The sequence below is a fragment of the Cervus canadensis genome, chromosome X (genome assembly GCF_019320065.1).
Source record: "Cervus canadensis isolate Bull #8, Minnesota chromosome X, ASM1932006v1, whole genome shotgun sequence".
In the NCBI taxonomy this organism is placed as follows: Eukaryota; Metazoa; Chordata; class Mammalia; order Artiodactyla; family Cervidae; genus Cervus; species Cervus canadensis.
This window is the reverse complement of record NC_057419.1, coordinates 129,757,229-129,783,436: the sequence shown is the minus strand read 5'-3', so window position 1 is coordinate 129,783,436 and position 26,208 is coordinate 129,757,229. Positions and strand designations below refer to the sequence as shown.

General features: G+C 42.4%; 1 protein-coding gene and 1 long non-coding RNA gene across 3 annotated transcripts in view; one reads left to right on the top strand and one right to left on the bottom strand.

The window, feature by feature from the left end:
• LOC122434964 (homeobox protein ESX1-like) overlaps window positions 1-25,737 on the top strand; it is a 112,522-nt gene extending 86,785 nt beyond the window's left edge. For both annotated transcript variants that reach the window (XM_043458784.1, XM_043458783.1), the window contains one exon: window positions 25,236-25,737. In XM_043458784.1, coding sequence (XP_043314719.1) covers window positions 25,236-25,637 — 402 coding nt within the window. In that variant the 3' untranslated portion in view covers window positions 25,638-25,737. The remainder of the gene's footprint in view (window positions 1-25,235) is intronic.
• The window catches only part of LOC122434965, a 49,265-nt gene that overhangs the window by 3,114 nt on the left and 19,943 nt on the right, over window positions 1-26,208 (bottom strand). The window lies entirely within an intron of this gene.

The window sequence follows — 26,208 nt, the reverse complement described above, 5'->3', positions numbered from 1 at the left end:
GCATCTTTTAATTTCATGGCTGCAGTCACCATCTGCTGTGATTTTGGAGCCCCCTCCCCCCCCAGTAAAGTCTGTTACTGTTTCTATTGTTTCCCCATCTATTTACCATGAAGTGATGGGACCAGATGCCATGATCTTTGTTTTCTGAATGTTGAGTTTTAAGCCAGCTTTTTCACTCTCCTCTTTCACGTTTATCAAGAGGCTCTTTAGTTCCTCTTTGCTTTCTGCCATAAGGGTGGTATCATCTGCATATCTGAGGTTATTGATATTTCTCATGGCAATCTTGATTCCAGCTTGGGATTCATTCAGCCCAGCATTTTGCTTGATATAATTAAATAATCAGGATGAAAATGTACAGCCTTCACGTACTCCTTTCCCAATTTGAAACCAGCTCATTGTTCGATGTCTGATTCTAATTGTTGCTTCTTGACCTGCATACAGATTTCTCAGGATACAGGTAAGGTGGTCTGCTATTCCCATCTCTTTAAGAATTTTATACAGTTTGTTGTGATCCACAGAGTCAAAGGCTTTGACATAGCCAATAAAAGAGAAGTAGATGTTTTTCTGGAATTCTCTTGCTTTTTCTGTGATCCGACAGATGTTGGCAATTTGATCTCTAGTTCCTCTGCCTTTTCTAATTCCAGCTTGAACATCTGGAGGTTCTCGGTTCATGAACTGTTGAAGCCTAGCTTGGAGAATTTTGAGCATTACTTTGCTATCATGTGAGATGAGTGCAGTTGTGTGGTATTGGAATGAAAACTGACCCTTTCCAGTCCTGGGGCCACTGCTGACTTTTCCGTATTTGCTGGCACATTGAGTGCAGCACTTTCACAGCATCATCTTCAGGATTTGAAATAGCTGTTGCCATAGCAGCACTCAAACTTTCTTTCTGAAAACCCTGGGGAACAGGGACTCATAAACTTCTTCCGAGGCTTCTGCCACAGCTGCTTGCAGGTTGGATGGCCACTCAGGTATTTATTTATTTTTCATTGTAGGATAATAGCTTTACAGTATTGTGTTGGTTTCTGCCCAACATCAGCATGAATCAGCCACAGGTGTACACATGTCCCCTCCCTCTTGAATCTCCCCTCTAGCTTGTCCCCTGTTTGAGTTCCCTGAGCCATACCGCAAATTCCCACTGGCTCTCCATTTCCCATGTGCTAATGTCTGGTTCCATGTTCCTCTCTCCATGCATCCCACCTTCACTAAGGTATTGAGGGTTAGTAAGGGACGACTCCTCAAAAGTCACCTGCAGGGGTTCTCCCCATTCATCACCCAGACCCCAAACTTGACCACGCCCCTGAGTTCACACCGATTCTGCCAAACAGCCTCTCATCAGGAAGGTCAAGGGAGAGAAGGATCTAGGAGAGCACAGGGCGTGCCGCTGTGCTAACGACTCAGTCGTGTCCGACTCTCTGTGACCCCACGGACTGTAGCCCACCAGGCTCCTCTGTCCATGGGGTTCTCCAGGCAAGGATACTGGAGTGGGTTGCCATGCCTTCCTCCAGGGGATCTTCCTGAGCCAGAGATGGAGCCCCAGTCTCTTATGTGTCTGGGAGAGTTCCTTACCCCTAGCGCCACCTGGGAAAGGCCCTTAGGAGAGAGGATCAAGAATGATTTTCCTCACTCATATGTGAGAATAAAATCCCAGCCTCGTCCTTCTCATGTTGGAGCCTGGGGCTCCATGAGGGAGTTCTAAATAGGACCTTTCCGTAAATAAACACCCTGCCTCCTTGGTTTGGCCTTAGACATCTTGGATTTGGCTCCAAGTCAATTCATCAAAAGCCATCCTTTTACCAAAAGTCAAGACACAATGACCAAGTGAACAAGCGGGTCATTCTTTGCAGGATTAAGTTACTATATGAGTAATGTGCCAGAGCTTACCAAACTTACTGACTTACCAAAAACTTTGTTGTTGTTTTATGTGCTTATTTCAACTTGTTGCTTAACATACAAAAATGCACATATTTAATGTATACATTTTGACGAGTTTGGACATATATACAAAAGCATGATGCCATCACAATATTGTTAGGTTTTAAGAGAAGAAATAATCTGCTTTGTTTTTTAAAAAATATTTTTTTATTTATTTGTCTGCTCTGGGTCTCAGTTGTGGCATGAGAGACCTTCCATCTTTGTTGTGGTATTGTGTGGTCCTTAGTTGCAGTATGTGAACACTTAGCTTCTGCGTGTGGGATCCAGCTCCTTGACTAGGGTTCAAACCTGGGCCCCCAGCATTGGGAGTTCAGAGTCCCAGCCAGTGAACTACCAGGGAAGTCCCAATGCTGTTATTATATTTATTTTTAAATCCAGAGTTTTCTGTGATTTTCTTTGGGCAAATAGGCATGGCCAAGGACTGGGGAGAGCCGATTCCGTAAGGTTCTGTGCCTGGACACGCCTCTCACCATTCTTCAGCCCCTCCTTCCTCTGGGATAGGCAAGTGCAGAAGACTCTCTTCCTCTGCCAGCAAATGTACCCCTCCTCCACCCCAACCCCTGGCTACAAGGGGAGCTTGGCTGAGGGCCTTCTTCTCCTCACATACCCCTTCCTGGGTGGTTTCTACCTGGGAATTCCATTTGAAGAAGGCAACATGAACAAAGGCAAGGTCTTCCTGCTGCTTTGAAATAACATGATTATCCTGCATCAGTGCTCAGGGACCACTCCTCCTAGATTCAGGCAGCACTCAACCAAGAGCCTCCTTTGCAGTGTTAAATTAGCTGGAAGCTGGGTTCTCCCCAGGATGTTGAAGGTGACATAACACATCTGAGGGCCACGTGATCAGCTCTGAGCTGGGAAAGGAGGGCTAAGGTTTCCACTTCCGGGGAGGGGTGGGAGAGGGGAAAAGTCTCACACTGGCCTAGACAGAGTTTCCTCTTGCAGTTCCTCTACAGGGCGAGGACTCCTACCCCTCCTGCTCGAGTGGTTTCTATCCCCCCTCCCCAACCCTGCATCCCCTGCACAAAAGGGAAGGCGGTGAACAGAACTGGGAGACAACCAGATGAACACCCAGCTCCCTCTCCTCCATAAAGCCCTATGAGCTGCCCCTGTAGAAGTGGCCCTTGGGGTCCTTGCCTCTGACCTCATCACCATGAATGGGGCTCAGGCCTGCCTTGGGACACACTGTCCTTCCTTGGAGACTCACGCCACCCATTTTGCACATCTAGGTGGTCCCAATGGGGCAGGATTGGGGGAGGATGGGTGTTGGAGATGAGGGTGGAAGAGAATGGATGGGTCTGTGTACACCCCTCCTGGGCACCTGGGAAACTTTGGAGATGTGCGTGGCCTACTGATAGTGAGTGTGGCTCAGCAGTTTCCATCAGATGCACTAACCCCATGTGAAAGACAGGACAAATGTGCAGAGATTTCACAACTTTATTGAAAATACAGAAAATGTGCCCTAAAACAGTGGGTCAATGACTCGGCACGTGTATGTAACACACTTGGCAGGCACTGTGTGCTTGATGGTGAGGTATCAGAACTTCAATCTGGCTCAAAGGCACTTTCGACAAAGCTGTCTTGGAGACCATTCAAGAGGAAACGGGGCTACAGAAAGGCCACTGGTGGTAGGGGACCAGGCAAGGCCATGTGAGGGCAGCCGGGGTGAATGGGGGGTGGTAGAAACCAGGGCAGAGGCAGAAACAGAGGGGGTAATGGTGGCATGGGCAGCAAGGCCAGCATGGGGGGCATGGGCGGCATGGGCATCAGCTCCAGGGGCGTTGGCTCCAGGGGCGTCAGCTCCAGAGGTGTCGGCTCCAGGGGCATCGGCTCCAGGGTCATCGGCTCCAGAAGGACCCAGACCCAATTCGGCTCCTGAATGAGGATGGTGTTGCAGGGTCCACCCCAGTTGGTGACCACAGGGTGGGCCCGGCGCAGAGGGGGCGCATCTCTGAACCTCAGTGCTCTCCGACAGTTCCTCCACTTGGTCCTTCTACGCTTAAACCACACCTCCAGTCAGAGAGAAAAAGGGGCTGCGTTAGTACATGGAGCAGTTAATGTCAGACAAAAAAAAAGGAGCAGGGAACTCTTGGTGACTTGAAATGGGAAACTACACCAGGAGAAGCTATTTCCTTCCGGTTACAATTGTTTAGGCCATTTACTTAAAGGCCCTCCCATCAGCCCCACCCCCACCCCCAGCAAGTGAGCCCTGATGACGCGCCTGGCTCTGGACTGGCTTATGGCCTCCTCTCTCCTCCCGCCTGTTACTCTTCCTGCCACTAACCCCACTCACTGGGCAGGTGCACCTTCGCCATGGGAGAAGTTGAGCACAAGATAAAGTGGGCGCCTTTGAAAACCACACTGAGAGGAACGGGACCCGTTTTGAACGGCCCATCTTTGGTGCACAGTAAATAAGCAGTAGGCGCGGCTGGATTCGTAAATAAAAGCTGTTCCCAGGGACCGCTGGGACGGCTCTAGAGACGGAGCTGGTGCTGCCAGGGAGGTTTGGTCGTGGGGGCCCAGGGACTCTGTGGCTCGTCTGCTGGCACCAGCGGAGTTGAAGCCCTGGACACTGCCTTAGCTCTAGCCTGCAGATCAGAGAGGTTTAGGCTGCTGCTGCTGCTGCTGCTGAGTGGCTTCAGAGGGTATTATGCTTAGTGAAATAAATGAAATAAGTAGGACAGAGAAAGAAAAATAGTGTATGATATCACTTGTATGTGGAATCTAAAAATGAAAACAAGCTATTGAATATAACAAAAAAGAAACAAGTCTCATAGATATAGAGAATAAACTTGTGGTTACCAGTGAGGAGACAGGGAAGAGAAAAACAAGATAGGGGTAGTGGATTAATAGATACAATCTACTGTGTATAAAATAAATAAGCTACAAGGATATATTGTACAGCACAGGGAATACAGCCTTATTTCATAAGAATCACTATGTTGTACACCTAAAACTTACATAATATTGTATATCTGTCAGTTCAGTTCAGTCGCTCAGTCATATCTGACTCTTTGCCACTTCATGGACTGCAGTGCTCCAGGTTTCCCTGTCCATCACCAACTCCTGGAGTTTACTCAAACTCATGTCCAGAGTCAGTGATGCCATCCAACCATCTCATCCTCTGTTGTCCCCTTCACCTCCTGCCTAACATCTTTCCTGCATCAGAATCTTTCCCAGTGAGTCAGTTATTCGCACCAGGTTGCCAAAGTTTGGAGTTTCACTTCAGCATCAGTCCTTCCAATGAAAATTCAGGACTGATTTCCTGTATGATTGATTGGTTTGATCTCCTTACAAGCCAAGGGACTCTGAAGAATTTTCTCGAACACCACATTTCAAAAGCATCAGTTCTTTGGTGCTCAGCTTTCTTTATAGTCCAACTCTCACATCCATACATGACTACTGGAAAAACCAGAACTTTGACTAGATGGACCTTTGTTGGCAAAGTAATCTCTCTTATTTTTAATATGCTGTCTAGATGTTCTTCCAAGGAGCAAGCATATTTTAATTTCATGGCTGTAGTAGTCACCATGTGCACTGATTTTGGAGCCCAAGAAAATAAAGTCTGTCACTGTTTCCATTGTTTTGCCATTTATTTGCCATGAAATGATGGGACCAGAGGCCATGATCTTCGTTTTTTGAATGTTGAGTTTTAAGCCAGAGTTTATGCTCTCTTCTTTCACTTTCATCAAGAGGCTCTTCAGTTCCTCTTTGCTTTCTGCCATAAGGGTGGTATCATCTGCATATCTGAGGTTATTGATATTTCTGCCGGAAATCTTGATTCCAGCTTGTGCCTCATCCAGCCTGGCATTTTGCATCTGTACTTTGCATATACGTTAAATAAGCAGGGTGACAATATACAGCCTTGACATACTCCTTCCCAATTTGGAACCAGTCCGTTGTTCCATGTCTGGTTCTAACTGTTGCCTCTTGACCTGCATACAGATTTCTCAGGAGGCAGGTAAGGCAGTCTGGTATTCCCATCTCTTGAAGAATTTTTCATAGTTTGTTGTGATCCACACAGTCAAAGTCTTAATCTATAAAGCAAAAATTGATGTTTTTCTGGAATTCTCTTGCTTTTTTGATGATCCAAAAGATGCTGGCAATTTGATCTCTGGTTCCTCTGCCTTTTCTAAAACCAGCTTGAACATCTGGAAGTTCACAGTTCACATATTGTTGAAGCCTGGCTTGGAGAATTTTGAGCATTACTTTGCTAGCATTGAGATGAGTGCAATTGTGTGGTACTTTGAACTTTCTTTGGCTTTGCTTTTCTTCGGGATTGGAATGAAAACTGACCATTTCTAGTTCTGTGGCCACTGCTGAGTTTTCCAAATTTGCTGGCATATTGAGTATAGTACTTTCACAGCATCATCCTTTAAGATTTGAAATAGCCCAACTGGAATTCCATCACCTCCACTAGCTGTTTGTAGTGGTGCTTCCTAAGGCCCACTTGACTTTGCATTCCGGGATGTCTGACTCTAGGTGGGTAATCACATCATCATGGTTATCTGGGTCATGAAGATCTCTTTTATATGGTTCTTCTGTGTATTCTTGCCACCTCTTCTTAATATCATCTGCTTCTGTTAGATCCATACCATTAGTGTCCTTTATTGTGCCCATCTTGCATGAAATGTTCCCTTGGCATCTCTAATTTTCTTAAAGAGAGCTCTAGTCTTCCCATTCTATTGTTTTCCTCTCTTTGCATTAATCACTGAGGAAGGCTTTCTTATCTCTGCTTGCTATTCTTTGGAACTCTGCATTCAAATGGGTATATCTTTCGTTTTCTCCTTTGCCTTTCGCTTCTCTTCTTTTCTCAGCTATTTGTAAAGCCTTCTAAGACAACCATTTTGCCTTTCTGCATTTTTTTTTTCTTGGGGATGGTCTTGATCCCTGTCTCCTGTACAGTGACACAAACCTCCCTCAATAGTTCTTCAGGCACTCTGTCTACAAGATCTAATCCCTTCAATCTATTTGTCACTTCCACTGTATAATTGAAAGGGATTTGATTTAGCTCATACATGAAAGGTCTAGTGGTTTTCCCCACTTTCTTTAATTTAAGCCTGAGTTTGGCAACCAGCAGTTCATGATCTGAGCCACAGTCAGCTCCCAGGCTTGTTTTTGCTGACTGTATAGAGCTTCTCCATCTTTGGCTGCTAAAAATATAATCAATCTGGTTTCGGTATTGACCACCTGAGAATGACCATGTGTAGAGTCTTCTCTTGTGTTGTTGGAAGAGAGTGTTTCCTATGACCAGTGCGTTCTCTTGGCAAAACTGTGTTAGTCTTTGCCCTGCTTCATTTTGTATTCCAAGGCCAAATTTGCCTGGTACTCCAGGTATTTCTTGACTTCCTACTATAATATTCCAGTCCCCTATCATGAAAATGATATCTTTTTAGGGTGTTAGTTCTAGAAGGTCCTGTAGGTCTTCATAGAACTGTTGAACTTCAGCTTCTTCAGCATTACTGGTCAGGACATAGACTTGGATTGCTGTAACATTGAATGGTTTGCCTTTGAAACAAACAAAGATCATTTTGTTGTTTTTGAGATTGCATCCAAGTACTGCATTTCAGACTCTTTTGTTGACTATGAGGGCTACTCCATTTCTTTCTAAGGGATTCTTGCCCACAATAGTAGATATAATGGTCATCTGAGGTAAACTCACCCATTCCGGTCCATTTTAGTTTGCTGATTCCTACAATGTAGATGTTCACTCTTGCCATCTCCTGTTTGACCACTTCCGATTTGCCTTGATTCATGGACCTAACATTCCAGGTTCCTATGCAATATTGCCCTTTACAGCATCAGACCTTGCTTCCATCACCAGTCACATACATAACTGGGTATTGTTTTTGCCTTGGCTTCATCTCTTCATTCTTTCTGGAGTTATTTCTCCACTGATCTCCAGTAGCATATTGAGCATCTACCAACCTGGGGAGTTCATCTTTCAGTGTCCTATCTTTTTACCTTTTCATACTGTTTTTGGGGTTCACAGGGCAAGAATATTGAAGTGGCTTGCCATTCCCTTCTCCAGTGGACCATGTTTTGTCAGAACTGTCCACCATGACCCGTCTGTCTTGGGTGGCCCTACATGGCATGGCTCATAGTTTCACAGAGTTAGACAAGGCTGTGGTCCATGTGATCAGATTGGTTAGTTTTCTGTGATTGTGGTTTTCAGTCTGTCTGCCCTCTGATGGAGAAGGATAAGAGACTTATGGAAGCTTCCAGATGGGAGAGACTGACTGAGGGGGAAATAAGTCTTGTTCTGATGGGCGGGGCCATGCTCAGTAAATCTTTAATTCAATTTTCTGTTGATGGGCGGGGCTGTGTTCCCTCCCTGTTATTTGACCTGAGGCCTAACTATGGTGGAGGTAATGAAGATAATGGCGATGTCCTTCAAAAGATCCCATGCATGCACTGGTGCACTCAGTGCCCCCAAACCTGAAGCAGGCCACCGCCGACCCACGCCTCCGCCAGAGACTCCTGGACACTCACAGGCAAGTCTAGGTCACTCTCTTGTGGGGTGACCTCTCTTGTGGGTGACCTCTTGTGGGGTCCTTTCTCCTGGGTCCTGGTGCACACAAGCTTCTGTTTGTGCCCTCCAAGAGTCTGTTTCCCCAGTCCTGTGCAAGTTCTGGTGGTTCTATGGTAGGATTAATGGTGACCTCCTCCAAGAGGGCTTATGCCATACCCAGGTCTGCTGCACCCAGAGCCCCTGCCCCTGCAGCAGTCCACGGCTGACTCAAACCTCCTCAGGAAATGCTCAAACACAATGCTGTCTCAGTCTCTGTGGGGTCTCTGCGTCCTGGTGTGTGCAAGGTATGTTTGAGCCCTCTGAGCATCTCTGGCAGGTATGGGGTTTGATTCGAAACGTGATTTCGCCCTTCCTACTGTCTTGCTGGCGCTTCTCCTTTGCCCTTGGACATGGGGGTATCTCCTCAAAGTTGCTCCAGCACCGCCCAGCCGCCTGCCGCTCCAGTGCAGCTAGCCCTGGGTGTTTTAAGTGCTCTGCTTCCTTAAATTAAGAAAAATCTACTTGAAGGTGTTATCAACATTCTGATTTAATTAAATACCTATCATTGAGGAAGGTACTGTCAACATTCCCATTTTATAGATGAGGAGACTGAGCCACTGAGGCATTAATGAATTTACTAGTAAGTGACAGACATACTTCTTGGTAAATGTATTTATCTGTACTTAGTAAACTATGGAGGAAACTGCATAGTTCATCTAGATTGTTGGGGAAAAAACTCAATTTCAATTCTATCTAATAAAAAAATAGAAAAGTAAGCAATTCATTTACATCTTGTAAGCAATGTCCTGGGTGTTTTACATGCTCTGCTGCATTCAATTTTTTAAAAAATCTATGAAGAATGTGTTATCAATATTCCCACTTTATAGATCAGGAAACTGAGGCACAGAGGCATTAATTAATTTACTAACAAGTGACAGAGAGGCTTCTTGGTGAGAATATTTATTTATAATTAATAAATATTGTAGGAAAGAGCATTGTCTATCTAGAATCTAGGGTAAATATACTTGATTTCAATTTTATATTTAAAAAATATCAAAATTCAATCTGTTACTTAGATCTTCGAAGCAATGTCCTGTGTGGTCTGCATGCTCTGGTTCATTTAATTAAATAAATATCGACAAGGTAGAAGCTATCAACATACGCATTTCATAGATGAGGAAACGGAGGTACAGAGGCATTAATGAAGTTACCAGTAAATGAAAGAGATGCTTTTTGGTGAGTGCTTTTATCTAAACTTAGTAAAGTTTGTGGGAAAGGGCATTGTGTATCTAGATTTATAGGGGAAAGTTACTCAATTTCAATTCTATATTTTAAAAGATCAATATTAAGTATGCTGTTTGGATCTACCAAGCAATATCCTGTGTGTTTTACATGCTCTGGTGCAGGCAATTAAATAAAAATAGACGAGGAAGGTGTTATCAACATTCCCATTTCCTGGATGAGGAAACTGAAGCACAGAGGCATTCATGAAGTTACCAAAGTGAATGAGATGCTTTTTGGTGAGCATACTTATCAAAACTTTGTAAACTTTGTGGGGAAGGGCATTAACTACCTAGACTGTGGGTGATACAAAATGCAGAATTCAATTCTCTCTATGGAAAAAAAAAACAACCCTAAATTAAATATATTACTTAGGTCTACTAAGCAATGTCCTGGGTGTTCTACATACTCTGCTTCCTTTAACTGAAAAACAAAAATAGAAAAACTCAACGATTAAGGTGTTTTCAACATTCCCATTTTAAAGATGAGGAAACTGAGGCACAGAGGCATTAATGAAGTTAACAGTAGATGAAAGACATGGTTTTTGGTGAGTGTATTTATCTATAGTTAGAAAACTTCATGGGAAAAGGCATTTTCTATCTAGATTGTTGAGGGGAAAAAAGCCCACTTTCAATTATTTTTATTTTAGGCCCTAGCTAGCCCTCTGATTTTTACCAACTATTTCTTCATTCCTTCAACATGTGCTGGCTTCTTTACTATTCTTCAGACACACCAAGCCACCTTGCCATCTTAAGCCTTGCTGTGCACACTGCCTGTAATTCTCTTTCTCTTTTTTTTTAAAAAACAATTAATTGAACAATAATTGCTTTACAGAATTTTGTGTTTTTCTGTTTCAATTTGATAAAAAAAATTAAATATGTTACTTAGATCTACTAAGCAATGTCCTGGGCGTTTTACATGTTCTGCTTCATTTAATTAAAAAAATCAACTGGGAAGGTGTTATCAACATTCCCATCTTATAGATGAGGAAACTCAGACTAGAGGCATTAATGAAGTTACTAGTAAGTGAAGGAGATGCTTTTTGGTGAGTGTATTCATTGACACTTGTTAAAATTCATGAAAAAGGGCATTGACTATCTAGATAGTGACCAAAATAAGTATCGATTTGAATTTTCTCTATTAAAAAAAAGATTAAGTATGTTAGTCAGATCCACTAAGCAAATGCCCTTGGTGTTTTACATGCTTTGCTTCATTTAATTGAACAGAAAATAAACAAGGAAGGTGTTATCAACATTCCCATTTTAAAGATGAAGAAACTGAGGCACAGAGGCATTAATGAAGTTACTAGTAATTGAAAGAGATACATTTTGGTGAGCGTATTTATCTATACAAGTAAACGTTGTCAGAAGGGTACTGTTTACCTAGATTGTTGGGGGAGAAAATCGACTTCAATTCTCTCTATGAAAAAAAAAATTAGGTATCTTACTTAGTACTAATAAGGAATGTACTGGGTTATTTACATGTTCTGCTTCATTTAACTGAAAAAAACACCTCTATGTGTAAGGTGTTTTCAACATTCCCATTTTTTTTTTTTTTTTTTTTTTTTTTGGGGGGGCGCCCGCCGCCGCCGCCATGTTGCCCGGCCAGCGCGCGCACAGCGGGCGGGGGCGGGGCCCAACATTCCCATTTTAAAGATGAGGAAACTGAGGCACAGAGGCATTAATGAAGCTGATAGTATGTGAACAAAGAGATGCTTTTTCATGAGTGTATTTATCTATACTTAGAAAACTTTGTAGGAAAGGGCATTTTATCTAGTTTGTTGGGGGGAAAAAATCCCACTTTCAATTCCTTTTTCTTTTTTCTTTTTCTAGGCTCTCACTAACCCTCTGATTTTGCCTATTATCTCTTCATTACTTCAACATATGCTTGCTTCTTTACTCTACTTCAGACACACCAAGCCACCTTGACATCTTAGGCCTTGCTCTGCACACTGCCTGTAAGTCTCCTTTTTTTTTTTTTTTTAGTTTTTTAATTGAAAGATAATTGCTTTACATCATTTTGTGGTTTTCTGTTTCAATTCTATTAACAAAAATTAAATATGTTACTTAGATCTACTAAGCAATGTCCTGGCTGTTTACATGCTCTGCCTCATTTAATAATAAAAAAAATATCAACTAGGAAGGTGTTATCAACATTCCCATTTCATAGATGAGGAAGAGGCAAAGGGGCATTAATGAATTTACTAGTAAATGAAATAGATGCTATTTGGTGAGCTAATTTATGGACATATAGTACAATTTTCACAAAATGTCATTGACTGCCTAGATTGTTGGTGAGAAAAACACAATTTCAATTGTATCTAAAAGGAAAAATACATAAGTATGTCACTTAGATCTACTATGCAATGTCCTTGGTGTTTTACATGATTGGGTTCATTTAATTAAAAAGAATATCTACGAGGGAGGTATTGTCAACATCCCGTTTCAAAGATGAGGAAACTGAAGCACAGAGGCATTAATGAAATTACTAGTAATAGAAAGAAATTCGTTTTGGTGATCGTACTTTTCTATAAAAGTAAGTATTGTTGGAAGGGGATTGTCTACCTAGATTGTTGGGGGAAAAAATTTCTATTCTATTAAAAACAAATTAAGCATGTTGCTTGTTCTAGTAAGCAATGTCCTGGGTGTTTAACATGCTCTGTTTTAATAAATTAAATAGAAAATCTACAAGAAGGTGTTACCCACATTCCTAATTTATAGATGAGGCAACTGAAGCACTGAGGCATTAATGAAATTACCAGTAAGTTAAAGAGATGCTTACTGGTGAATGTTTTCATCTACACTTAATAAACTTTGTGGAGAGGGGCATGGTGTATCTAGATTTTGGGGGAAAGTTACTCAATTTCAAGTCTATATTTAAAAAGATCAAAATTAAGTACGCTATTTAGATCTACTAAGCAATGTCCTGTGTGTTTTACATGCTCTGGTTCAGTCAACTAAATCCATGGCTGATTCCTGTCAATGTATGGCAAAACCCACTACAATACTGTAAAGTAATTAGCCTCCAACTAATAAAAATAAATGAAAAAAAATAGACAAGGAATGTGCTATCAACATTCCCATTTCATAGATGAAGAAACTGAGGCACAGAGGCATTAGTGAAGTTACCAAAATGAATGGGATGCTTTTTGGTGAGCATATTTTTGAAACTTTGTAAACACTGTGAGAAAGGGCATTAACTTGTATATTGTGGGTGATAGAAAACTCGATTTCAATTCTCTCTGTGAAAAAAATTCCTAATTAAATATATTTCTTAGGTCTACCAAGCTATGTCCTTAATGTTTTAAATGCTCTGCTTCATTTAACTAATACACACACACACACACACACACACACACACACACACACACACACACATACACAAGTAAGGTGTTTTCAACATTCCCATTTTAAAAATAAGGAAACTGAGGCACAGAGGCATTAATGAAGTTAATAGTAAGTGAAAGAAATCCTTTTTGATGAGCATATTTAGCTATACTTAGAAAACTTTGTGGGAAAGGGCATTTTGTATCTAGATTGTTGGGGGCAAAAAACACTTTCTTTTTTTTTTGTTTGTTTTATTAACCCCAATTTAACCCTCTGATTTTCCCCTACTATTTCTTCATTCCTTTCAACATATGCTGGCTTCTTTAGTGTTCTTAAGACACACCAAGCCACCATGCCATCTTTAGCTTTGCTGCACACACTGCCTGTACCTCTCTTTCTTTTTTTTTTTCCAGTTTTTTAAATGAAGGATGAGAGCATTACAGAATTTTGTGTTTTTCTGTTTCAGCTCTATCTATTAAGAAAAAAACTAAATATGTTACTTAGATCCACTAAGCAATATCCTGGGTGTTTTATGTGCTTTCCTTCATTTAATTAAAAAAATAAATGACTAGGAAGGTATTATCAACATTCCCACTTTATAGGTGAGGAAATGGAGGCAAAGAGCCATTAATGAATTTAGCAGTAAGTGAAAGAGATGCTATTTGGTGAGTGTATTTATGGACATTTAGTAAAATTTTGAAAAAAAAGTCATTGACTATCTAGATGTTGGTGGAAAAAACTCAATTTCAATTCTATCTTTAAAAAAAAAGAAGTAAAGTAAGTGTTACTTAGATGTACTATGCAATATCCTTGGTGTTTTACATGATTGGGTCCATTTGATTAAAAATAAAATCTACAAGGAAGGTGTTATCAGCATTTCCATTTTATAGATGAGGAAAATGGGTCACAGATGCATGAATGAAGTTACTTGTAAGTGAAAGAGATATGTCTTGGTGAGCATATTCATATATACAAGTAGACATTGTAGGAAAAGCATTATCTAACTTGTTGCTTTCTCTCTGATATTTTATTATTAGTGTATAGAAAAGCAACAGACTTCTGTATATTAATCTTGAATCCTGAAACTTTACTGATTTCATTTGGACCAATCTTTATTGTTCAAATGGACCATAAAGGACCAAACTTTACTGATCACATGGACCACAGCCTTTTCTAACTCAAAGAAACTATGAGCCATGCCATGTAGGTCCACCCAAGACGGACGGGTCATGGCTGAGAGTTCTGACAAAACATGGTCCAGTGGAGAAGGGAATGACAAACCACTCCAGTATTCTTGCCTTGAGAACCCTATGAACAGTATGAAAGGGCAGAAAGATAGGACACTGAAAGATGAACTCCCCAGGTCGATAAGTGCCCAACATGCCACTGTTCCAGTGGAACAATAACAAATCCTAAAAGATGATGCTGTGAAAGTGCTGCACTCAATATGCCAGCAAATTTGGAAAACTCAGCAGTGGCCACAGGACTGGAAAAGTTCAGTTTTCATTCCAATCCCAAAGAAGGGCAATGCCAAAGAAAGTCAAACTCCCTCACAGTTGCACTCATCTCACATGCTACCAAACAAGTGCTCAAAATTCTCCTAGCCAGGCTTCAACAGTTCGTGAACCGTGACCTTCCAGACGTTCAAGCTGGTTTTAGAAAAGACAGAGGGACCAGAGATCAAATTGCCAACATACATTAGATCATTGAAAAAGCAAGGGAATGCCAGAAAAACATCTATTTCTGATTTATTGATTATGCCAAAGCCTTTGTGTAGATCACAACAAACTGTGGAAAATTCTAAAGAGATGGGAATATCAAACTTCCTTATTTGCCTCCTGAGAAATCTGTATATAGATCAGGAGGTGACAGTTGGAACTGGACATGAGACAATGAACTGGTTCCAAATTGGGAAAGAAGTACGTCAAGGCTGTATATTGTCACCCTGCTTATTTAATTTATATGCAGAGTACATCATTGGAAATGCCAGGCTGGATGAGGCACAAGCAGGAATCAAGATTTCTGGGAGAAATATCAATAACCTCAGATATGCAGATGACACCACCCTTATGGCAGAAAGCAACGAGGAACTAAAGAGCCTCTTGATGAAAGTGAAAGGAGAGTGAAAACCCTGGCTTAAAACTCAACATTCAAAAAACGAAGATCATGGCATCCAGTCCCATCACCTCATGGCAAATAGATGGGAAAACAATGGAAACAGTGAGAGACTTTATTTTCTTGGGCTCCAAAATCACTGCAGATGGTGACTATAGCCATGAAATTAAAAGACGCTTGTTCCTTGGAAGAAAAGCTATGACCAACCTAGGCAACATATTAAAAAGCAGAAACATTACTTTGCTGGCAAAGGTCCATCTAGTCAAAGTTCTGGTTTTTCCAGTAATCATGTATGGATGTGAGAGTTGGACTATAAAGAAAGCTGAGTGCCTTTTAAGAATTGATGCTTTTGAACTGTGGTGTTGGAGAAGATTCTTGAGAGTCCCTTGGACTGCAAGGAGATCCAACCAGTCCATCCTAAAGGAAATCAGTCCTGAATATTCATTGGAAGGACTGACGCTGAAGCTGAAACTCCAGCACTTTGGCCACCTGATGCAAAGAACTGACTCATTTAAAAAGACCCTGATGCTGGGAAAGATTGAAGGCAGGAGGAGAAGGGGACGACAGAGGATGAGATGGTTGGATGGCATCACTGACTCGATGGACATGAGTTTGAGCAAGCTCCGGGAGTTGGTGATGGACAGCAAAGCCTGGCATCCTGCAGTCCATGGGGTCAGAAAGAGTGGGACACTCCTGAGTAACTAAACTGAACTGAGAGATAAACAATATAATATAAATTTTAGGTGTACAGCATAGTGATTCTTATGAAATATTGGCTTTATTCCCTGTGCTGTAGTATATATCCTTGTAGCTTATTTATCTTATACATAGTAGATTGTACCTATTAATCCACTACCCCTATCTTGTCCCTCTCTCCCCTCTCTCCTCACTGGTTACCACAAGTTTATTCTCTATATCTGTGAGACTTGTTTCTTTTTTGCTATATTCAATAGATTGTTTTCATTTTTAGGTTTCACATATAGGTGATATCATACACTGTCTTTCTCTGACCTACTTATTTCATTTATTTCACTAAATATAATACCCTCCAAGTCCATCCATGTTGTTGCAGATGGCAAAATTTCATTCTTTTTAATGTTAAGTAGTATTCTATTGTATGTATATACCATATCTTCCTTATCTGTTCCTATGTTTATGGACACTTATGTCTCTTCCATATCTTGGCTATTGTGAATAGTGCTGGTATGAACATTGGGGTGTGTGTATCTTTTTGAATTAGTGGGGTTTTTTTCAGATATGTGCCCAGGATTGACATTTTTGGGTCATATGGTAGTTCTGTTTTTAATTTTTTGAGAAACCTCCATACTGTTTTCCATAGTGGCTGCACCAATTTACATTCTCACCAACACTGTGCAAGTGCTGTCTTTTCTCCGCATGCTCACCAACATTTGTTATTTGTAGTCTTTTTCTTGATAGCCATTCTGACCTGTGTGAGGTGATATCTCATTGTAGTTTTGGTTTGCATTTCTCTCGTGATTAGTGATGTCTGTTTTTATTGAGGTGTAGTTGATTTCAAATATTCTGTTAGTTTCAGATGTGCAACATACTGATTCAAAGGTTTTATAGATTATTCTCCATTTAAAGTTATTATAAAATATTGACTATATTCCTGCTCCTGTAAAACATATCCTTTTAAATTTTCCAGTTCAGTTTCATTACTAGTCATTGGTCTGTTCAAATTTTCTATTTCTTCTTGCTTCAGTCTTGGAAGATTGTACATTTCTAGGACTCTGCTAATGTCTTCTAGGTTATCCATTTTATTGATGTCTAATTGTTCATGGTCATCTCTTATGATCCTTTGTATTTCTGTCGTTTTTTTTTTTTTTTTTTTTTTTTTGAGAGGGACGGAGTCAGCTTGTGACTGATTCCGACGACTTTATTGAGGGGTAACATACATATATATACTAACAGGATTCACCAAATTTTAGATCAAAGGCTTGCATACGTGCAGAACTGCAGACACTAGTTTTAGCTCAGGAGTTTTATCTTAACTCCAGCAGAGCATGGCACCAGCGTCTTACAATCAGGTAAAGACTACCTAGACATAAGCCATTCACAGGAGCCCGATAATCTTATCAGAGTCAGGAAAATGGGCAAATGGTGGCTGCAGCGATTTCCTTGAGGGAGGTGAGAAAGGCCAATTTGCACTTTAACAAATCAGGGGTGGCGGGACAGAGAGGGACCTCTTGATCTCTCTCAGGGCCGAGAAGGGGCCTGAGCAGTCAGGCCGGCTCCCCGCAACCAGGAGCTTCCTTTTCTTCTTGTTCAATGTCTGCCAGTTTGCCATAGTTTAAAGGCTTAGAACGTGCCTGTCTGAGTCCTTCAAGAATACATCTGACAAAATGACTCTGATCCCATCTTCCTTTAGCAGTGTTATAGTCTCAGTCTGGTTCTGTAGCTGGGACCGCCTGACTCCCAGTGGGGAGGGCAGTTATCTCGTCCTCCCTCTTTCCCACTGATTCATAACCAAGCCATTCATCTCCATAAGCAACCGCTTTTCCCAAAACTCGAGCCTTTGAGTCAGGAGTCAATGTTTGTCCCAAGATATACATCACATCTTTCCAAGTGAGGTCATAATGCAGAGTAACACCTTTAAAAGCTCTAATATATTTTTCTGGGTCCTCTAAATAGTCTCCCAGATCCTCCTTGATTCTATGTATCTCTTGATAAGAAAAAGGCTTATTAACTCTCATAGACTGATAATTTCTCCCGGTGGGTACTTCATGAAGAGGCAACAGCATGAGTGGCTGTCCCTCAGTCTCTCTGTGTGCTCTGCGCATATCCCAGGGATAGATTGGAGAAACCTGCTTTTCTTTATCTCTTTGCCTCCTGTCCTCCCTCTCATCTCTTACTTCGATGGTCTGAGTTTCTACTGAAACCAGAGTAGTTTGAACCTCAGCTTGCTTGGAGTCCCGGATACGGGGGTAAAGTAGGAGGACAGGGGGGAGCGGAAGGTTTCACACCCAAATCTACACCCTTAGGACATAAGTCTGGCATATTTCGCAGAGAGAAAAAGGGCAACACATACGCTACTTCTACCCATTTCCCTTGCTTTTTACAGAACCGGTCTAATTGTAAAACAGTATTATACTTAAGAGACCCTCCAACTGGCCACCGTTCGCCGTCCTCCAGTGGGTACCACGGCCATGCAGTATCACATAGGAAGACCAGGTGTGTCTTCTTTAAGCCCTGGGGATCAAATCTATCCCAGTTTTTCAGGATACAGTTCAAAGGAGTGAGGCTGGAATTGTTAGCTCCCATCTTGTCCAGAAGTATCCCGGACGAGCCCCCAAGATGAAAGGTTGTTGCTGAACGATGAGACGCGGGATTCTTGGCCTCTGGAGGAGATGAATTCAATCCGGGGCCAGAGACGAGGCTGGATCGCTCAGAGCTTTTGTGTAATAAAGTTTTATTAAAGTATAAAGGAGATAGAGAAAGCTTCTGACATAGGCATCAGAAGGGGGCAAAAGAGTACCCCATTTCTGTCGTTTTGATTGTAACTTTTTCATTTCTGGTTTTATTGATTTGGACCCTCTTTTTCTCAATGAGTCTGGGTAAAGGTTTTTTCTATTTTATTTACCTTTTCAAAGAATCAACTCTTATTTGCATTGCTATTTTATATATTTTAGAATCTATTTCATTTATTACTTCTTTGATCTTTATGATTTCTTCCCTTGTCCTAACTTGGGGTTTTGTTAGTTCTCCTTTTTCTGATTCCTTTAGGTGTGTGGTTAGGTTGCTTATGTAAGATTTTTCTTATTTCCTGAGGTAAGCTTGGATTACTACAAAATTTCCTCTTAAAACTGCTTTGACTGCATCCCATAGATTTTGGAGTATTGTGTTTCTTTTTTTTTTTTTTTTTGAGTATTGTGTTTTCATTTTCATCTGTCTCCAATATTTATTTATTTCCTCTTTGATTTCTTTGATGACTCATTGGTTGTTCAGTAGTATTTCGTTTGTGTTTTTTTGAAGTTTTTTTTCCCTTGTAGTTGATTTCTAGTCTCACAGCGTTGTAGTTGGAAAAGATGCTTGATATGATTTCAGTTTTCTTAAGTTTATTGAGACTTGTTTTGTGGAGAATATTCCACGTGCACTTGGGAATGTGTATTCTGCTGCTTTTGGATGGAATGTTCTCAGTCCATTAAGTCTAATATGTCATTTGAGGTCAGTGTTTCCTTATTGATTTTCTGTCTAGATGCTCTGTCCATTGATGTAAGTGGGGTGTCCAAGTCCTGAATATGATGCTTACTGTCAGTTTCTCCTTTATATTTGTTTGTATGTACTGTATGTATTTTAGGTGCTCTTATGTTGGCTGCCTATATATTTGCAGTTGTTACATCTTCTCGAGTTGATTCCATGTTCATTATGTAATGTCTTTCTTTGTCTCTTTGTTTGGCCTCTGTTTTAAAGACTAGTTTATCTGATACAAGTGTTGCTACCCCAGCTTTCTTTTTCTTTTTTTTTAGTTATTTTATTTTTTTTCGTTTTATTATTATTTTTTTCATTTATTTTTATTAGTTGGAGGCTAATTATTTTACAGTATTGTAGTGGTTTTTGCCACACATTGACATGAATCAGCCATGGATTTACATGTATTCCCCATCCCGATCCCCCCTCCCACCTCCCTCTCCACCCGATTCCTCTGGGTCTTCCCAGTGCACCAGGCCCGAGCACTTGTCTCATGCATCCAGCCTGGGCTGGTGATCTGTTTCACCCTAGATAATATACATGTTTCGATGCTGTTCTCTCGAAACATCCCACCCTTGCCTTCTCCCACAGAGTCCAAAAGTCTGTTCTGTACATCTGTGTCTCTTTTTCTGTTTTACATATAAAGATGGTAACGATAACCCAGCTTTCTTCTGATTTACATTTGCATGGGATACCTTTTTTTATCCTCTCACTTTCTGAGTCTTTAGATCTGAAGGGAGAGTCCCGTAGGCAGCATGTATGCGGGTTTTGTTTCTGTGTCCAGTCAGCCACTCTGTTTCTTTCAATTGAAGCATTTATTCCATTTATATTTAAAGTAATTACTGGTAGGTATATGTTTACTGCCATTTTGTTAATTGTTTTCTTTTTGTTCATTTCTTCTTCTTTGCTCTCATCCTTTGTGATTTGATGGCTTTCTTTAGTCTTATGTTTGATTCCTTTCTCTTTGCTTGTCTGTGTGTCCATTATAGATGTTTGGTTTGTGGTTACCATGAGGTTTGTATAGATAGCAGTGTATTTGGTTATACTTACATATACATATGTATGTATATGTATTCTTTTTCAGATTCTTTCCATTATAGTTTATTATAAGATATTGAATAAACTTCCATGTGCTATACAGTAAATCCTTACTGTTTATCTATTTTATATATGGTAGTGTGCATCTGTTAATCCCAAACTCCCAATTTATTCCCCCTCCTCAGTAACCTAAATTTGTTTTCTACGTCTGTGTATCTGTTTCTGCTTTGTAAAAAAGCTCATTTGTACTGTTTTTTTTTTTTTGATCCCACATATAACTGATATCATATAAAGTTCGTCTTTGTCGGAATTAATTCATTTAGTGTAATACTCTCCTGGTCCATCCACATGGTTACAAACAGCAGAATTCCCTTCTTTTTATGGCTGAGTAATACTGCATTGTATATACATACCACATCTTTATCCATTCATCTGCTGATGGCCCCTAAGTTTGCTTCCAGGTTTTAGCTATTGTAAACAGTGCCACTATGAATATTCTAAACAGTGCCACTATGAACGTTGGTGTACGTGTATCTTTTCTAATTAGAATTTTGCTCTTTTCTAGATATATGTCCAGATGTGAGATGAGCAGTGTTGAGAATCTTTTCATGGGCCTGTTGGCCATCTATATGTCTTCTTTGAAGAAATGTCTGGGCTTAATTTCCAAAATACCTCATACAAATTAACAACAACAACAACAAAAACCCAACCCAATCAAAACATGGGCAGAAGACCTAAATAGACATTTCTCCAAGGAAGACGTGTGTGTGTGTATGTGCGTGCGTGTGTGTGCGCAAGCGCACGCACGCGTGCATGCATGCACTCAGTCGTGCCTGACTCTTTGTGACCCCATGGATTCTTGGCTGGGAAATTCCACGGACAGAGAAGCCTGATGGGCTATAGCCCATACATTCACAAAGAGTTGGACACGACTGAGCACACATATGCACACACACACAAACACATACATCTTTTTTAGACAAATGTCTATTTAGATCTTCTCATTTTTTTGATTGGGCTGCTTTTTTGTTGTTGTTGTTGTTGATTTGTATGAGCTGTTTGCATATTTTTAAAATTCAGCTCATGTCAATCACATCCTTAGTAAATATTTCCTTCCAGTCTATAAACCTGTGGACTTTTCATTTTCTTTATGGCTTCTTTTTTCTGTGCAAAAGTTTATAACTTTGCTTTTTATTCTTTTCTTATTTGTGTTACTAGCCTTTTCTTTTTTGCTTAGAGAAGTTCCTTTAACATTTCTTGTTAAGCATGTTTTGTGTTGAAGACTTAGCTTTTGCTTGTCTCTAAAAGTCTTTATCTTTTCTTCAAATCTGAATGATAGCTTTTCCAGGTAGAGTATTCTTTGTTGTAGATTTTTTTCCCTTTGATCACATTAAATACACTGTGTCACTTCCTCTGGTCATCAGAGCTATTTGCTCCAGGGGTGCTTTCTATATGGGCTGCATGAGCCCTTCTATTGTGGTGGGCTGACTACCATGGGTGGACCCCTGGTCTGCTGGTTACCAGGCATTGCCTAGTGCATAGGCTGCTGGCCCACCAGTGTTTGGGGCTTGGGTCCTGGGACCTCTGGTGGGCAAGTCTGGTTGTTGGGTGACTGGGGACTCAGAAGGTCCTATGGCAAATGACTTGTTGGTGAGTGAGGCTGTGTCCCAGCTTGGCTAGCTGCTTGGCTTGGGGTGTGCTGGGACTGGTGCCAGTAGGCTGGTGGGCAGGCCTGGGTACTAATAAGCTAGAGAGAGGATTCTGAAATGGCGCTTGCCAGCAGCAGAGTCCTCACGGTAGAACAAGCACCCTAAAATGGCTGCTGCCAGCATCTGTGTCCCCAGGGTGAGCTGTAGTTGTTTCCTGCCTTTTGAGGAGATTCTCCAGATCAACAGATAGGTCTGATCAAGGCTCCTTTCAAATCACTTCTTCTGCCCTGGGTCCTGGTGCATGTGAGATTTGGGGTGCACCCTTTCAGGGTTATAAGGGGGTCCACCCCTGGAGGAGGGCATGGCAACCCACTCCAGTATTCTTGCCTGGATAATCCACATGGACAGAAGAGCCTGGTGGGCTACAGTCCATGGGGTCACAAAGAGTTGGACACAACTGAGCGACTAAGGAAACAAGGGGATCCAAGTATACAAAATTATTTAAAAATTTTAAAGCCAGGCATTAGCTCTTTCTGCAAGGAGTGAATTTACAAGCATTCACTCATTTGGGTAAAGGAATGATTCACCTCAGAACACAACATATGAGCAACTAATGTGTGTTTCGTTTAGCTGAGACTGATGGGGAGGGAGATAGCTTAAAGTTCCAAGTGCCCAATCTTCCTGCTGTTGTTTTTATGAATTTGGTAGAGCAGTGCAGGAGATGCAAGAGATGTGGGTTTGATCCTTATGTCGGGAATATCTCCTGGAGTAGGAAATGGCAACCTGCTTCAGTATTCTTGCCTGGAAAATACCATGGACAGAGGAACCTGGCAAGGCTCTGTGGGGTCACAAAGAATCAGGCACGATTGAGCACACACACACACTCACTCAGAGCAGTGTAGAGTTTCAGCTGTAAATTTAGGAATTTGTCTAAATATATAAGAAAAAACAAATTTTGATAAATTTCCACTGACCTGGAAAGGTGAGTTTGATAAAATTGGATACTATCAATATATTTACTGGAGATACTGAATATATGCAACATTATGAAACTACCAAATGTATCACTGAATATTATTTTGAGCAATTTCTAATGTCTAAGGATTTTTTTTCTGCCCTTTTCATATTATTTGGAGGGATTGGTTTTGAAGAATTTCTCTCTGATGGTCCGTGGTCCATGGCTGTCAGCCAGTAGCTTACCGTGTTAATTTGAAGTACTTGCCCATTTACTTAGATGGTGATTACTACTCAGTAGCTCAAGGCACAGAAACTGAATATTCGTTCTTAGAACAGAGTAAGTTGTATCAAGAGAATATTTTTTAAAAGTAGAAAATTAAGAAAGGAAGGAAGAAAAATCAGGAAGGTTTTATTATTCGCTTTGCTGCAGAGCCCCTGTGTGAGGGTTGTGATGGACCTGGGCTGCAGACCTGGTGGGGTGGGAGTGGCAGGTCTGGAAAGCGGGGCTGGGAGCCTAAGTCCAGGGGCTGGGCTCACAGTCAGGTCTGGCCGGGGCTTGGGAGGCCTGGGCCTCTGCTCTCTCATGCAGGCAAAGCAAGCTCACTGGGAAAGAAAACCTGAAATTTTGGTGACATGCTTCTCCTGGGTTTACATAGTGGTCTCTTAATGGAGTTCTGAAGGGAAAAGGACCCACAGGAAACACATAAGGGAAAAGAGAGAATGTTGGCACCTATTTCCAAATTCTATGGCACCAATTTTCCAAAGAAATTTTTAATGAACACCTCCCCTTGTTTTCACATATAGTAAGCGTTACTCAGTGAAAGCAGTACTGGGAATATGGAAGCAGTAGCCGCCAGAACTTCAGTTAGCCAGTTTTGCATTTTGCTTATCTTTACGCAGACTTGATCCCTGGTACACTCTATTCCCCCCTCCAAAATGAGCTCTATTAATGTGGCTCCTTAAGACTACATATTCATGCATCAGAAGGGCCCAGATACTAAGATGGGAGAGGAAAAATGAGGCGATAGAGAGAGGAGGCCCTTGGTTTCATGTAAAGTTTGCAGTGTGAAAACATCCAAAAATATTAACTATGATGTAATTCCAATCACTGGGATGCTGAGGGAGCAGTGGGGCCCACAGCACAGGCTTTTCTTTCAGTTGTTAAAAGTTGGCTCATATTTCGGAAGGAGCCATTTTGTGAATCCTGACCCACGTGGTTGTCAAGTCTCTTCCTAACGTGCAGGTTGCACCCTCTTGCCTTAAGCATGAGGGGACGATGAGGCTCCCTGGTTGCGTGGCAGCACCTAGACAGCAGGGCCTTGCTGGGCCCCAGAGACTCTGGTCCAAGGTCCTGCAGCCGCACCCAGAGCAGAGGGAGCCAACCGGGGCCTGAGCCCGGGCAGGTTTGGAGGGTGGGCAGGGTGGAGAGTGCAGAACTGAGAAAGGCAACAGTGGTTGCCGCCTCCCCGCCATCTCTTGGCTGGGCCAAGATTTAAGAATGTTAGTCAGTTTGGGCCGAGTTTGTTCCATGGACATGGCGCCTGGCAGGCTGCAGTCCATAGGGTCGCCCAGAGTCGGACAGGACTGACCACTCAGCGGCAGCGGCAGCAGCAGCCTAAACCTCTCTGATCTGCAGGCTAGAGCTAAGGCAGTGTCCAGGGCTTCAACTCCGCTGGTGCCAGCAGACGAGCCACAGAGTCCCTGGGCCCCCACGACCAAACCTCCCTGGCAGCACCAGCTCCGTCTCTAGAGCCGTCCCAGCGGTCCCTGGGAACAGCTTTTATTTACGAATCCAGCCGCGCCTACTGCTTATTTACTGTGCACCAAAGATGGGCCGTTCAAAACGGGTCCCGTTCCTCTCAGTGTGGTTTTCAAAGGCGCCCACTTTATCTTGTGCCCAACTTCTCCCATGGCGAAGGTGCACCTGCCCAGTGAGTGGGGTTAGTGGCAGGAAGAGTAACAGGCGGGAGGAGAGAGGAGGCCATAAGCCAGTCCAGAGCCAGGCGCGTCATCAGGGCTCACTTGCTGGGGGTGGGGGTGGGGCTGATGGGAGGGCCTTTAAGTAAATGGCCTAAACAATTGTAACCGGAAGGAAATAGCTTCTCCTGGTGTAGTTTCCCATTTCAAGTCACCAAGAGTTCCCTGCTCCTTTTTTTTTGTCTGACATTAACTGCTCCATGTACTAACGCAGCCCCTTTTTCTCTCTGACTGGAGGTGTGGTTTAAGCGTAGAAGGACCAAGTGGAGGAACTGTCAGAGAGCACTGAGGTTCAGAGATGCGCCCCCTCTGTGCCGGGCCCACCCTGTGGTCACCAACTGGGGTGGACCCTGCAACACCATCCTCATTCAGGAGCCGAATTGGGTCTGGGTCCTTCTGGAGCCGATGCCCCTGGAGCCGATGCCCCTGGAGCCGACACCTCTGGAGCTGACGCCCCTGGAGCCAACGCCCCTGGAGCTGATGCCCATGCCGCCCATGCCCCCCATGCTGGCCTTGCTGCCCATGCCACCATTACCCCCTCTGTTTCTGCCTCTGCCCTGGTTTCTACCACCCCCCATTCACCCCGGCTGCCCTCACATGGCCTTGCCTGGTCCCCTACCACCAGTGGCCTTTCTGTAGCCCTGTTTCCTCTTGAATGGTCTCCAAGACAGCTTTGTCGAAAGTGCCTTTGAGCCAGATTGAAGTTCTGATACCTCACCATCAAGCACACAGTGCCTGCCAAGTGCCTGCCAAGTGTGTTACATACACGTGCCGAGTCATTGACCCACTGTTTTAGGGCACATTTTCTGTATTTTCAATAAAGTTGTGAAATCTCTGCACATTTGTTCTGTCACATGGGGTTAGTGCGTCTGATGGAAACTGCTGAGCCACACTCGCCATCAGTAGGCCACACACATCTCCAGAGTTTCCCAGGTGCCCAGGAGGGGTGTACACAGACCCACCCATTCTCTTCCACCCTCATCTCCAACACCCATCCTCCCCCCACCCTGCCCCATTGGGACCACCAATGTGCAAGATGGGTGGCGTGAGTCTCCAAGGAAGGACAGTGTGTTCCAAGGCAGGCCTGAGCCACTTTCATGGGTGATGAGGTCAGAGGCAAGGACCCCAAGGGCCACTTCTACAGGGGCAGCTCATAGGGCTTTATGGAGGAGAGGGAGCTGGGTGTTCATCTGGTTCTCTCCCAGTTCTG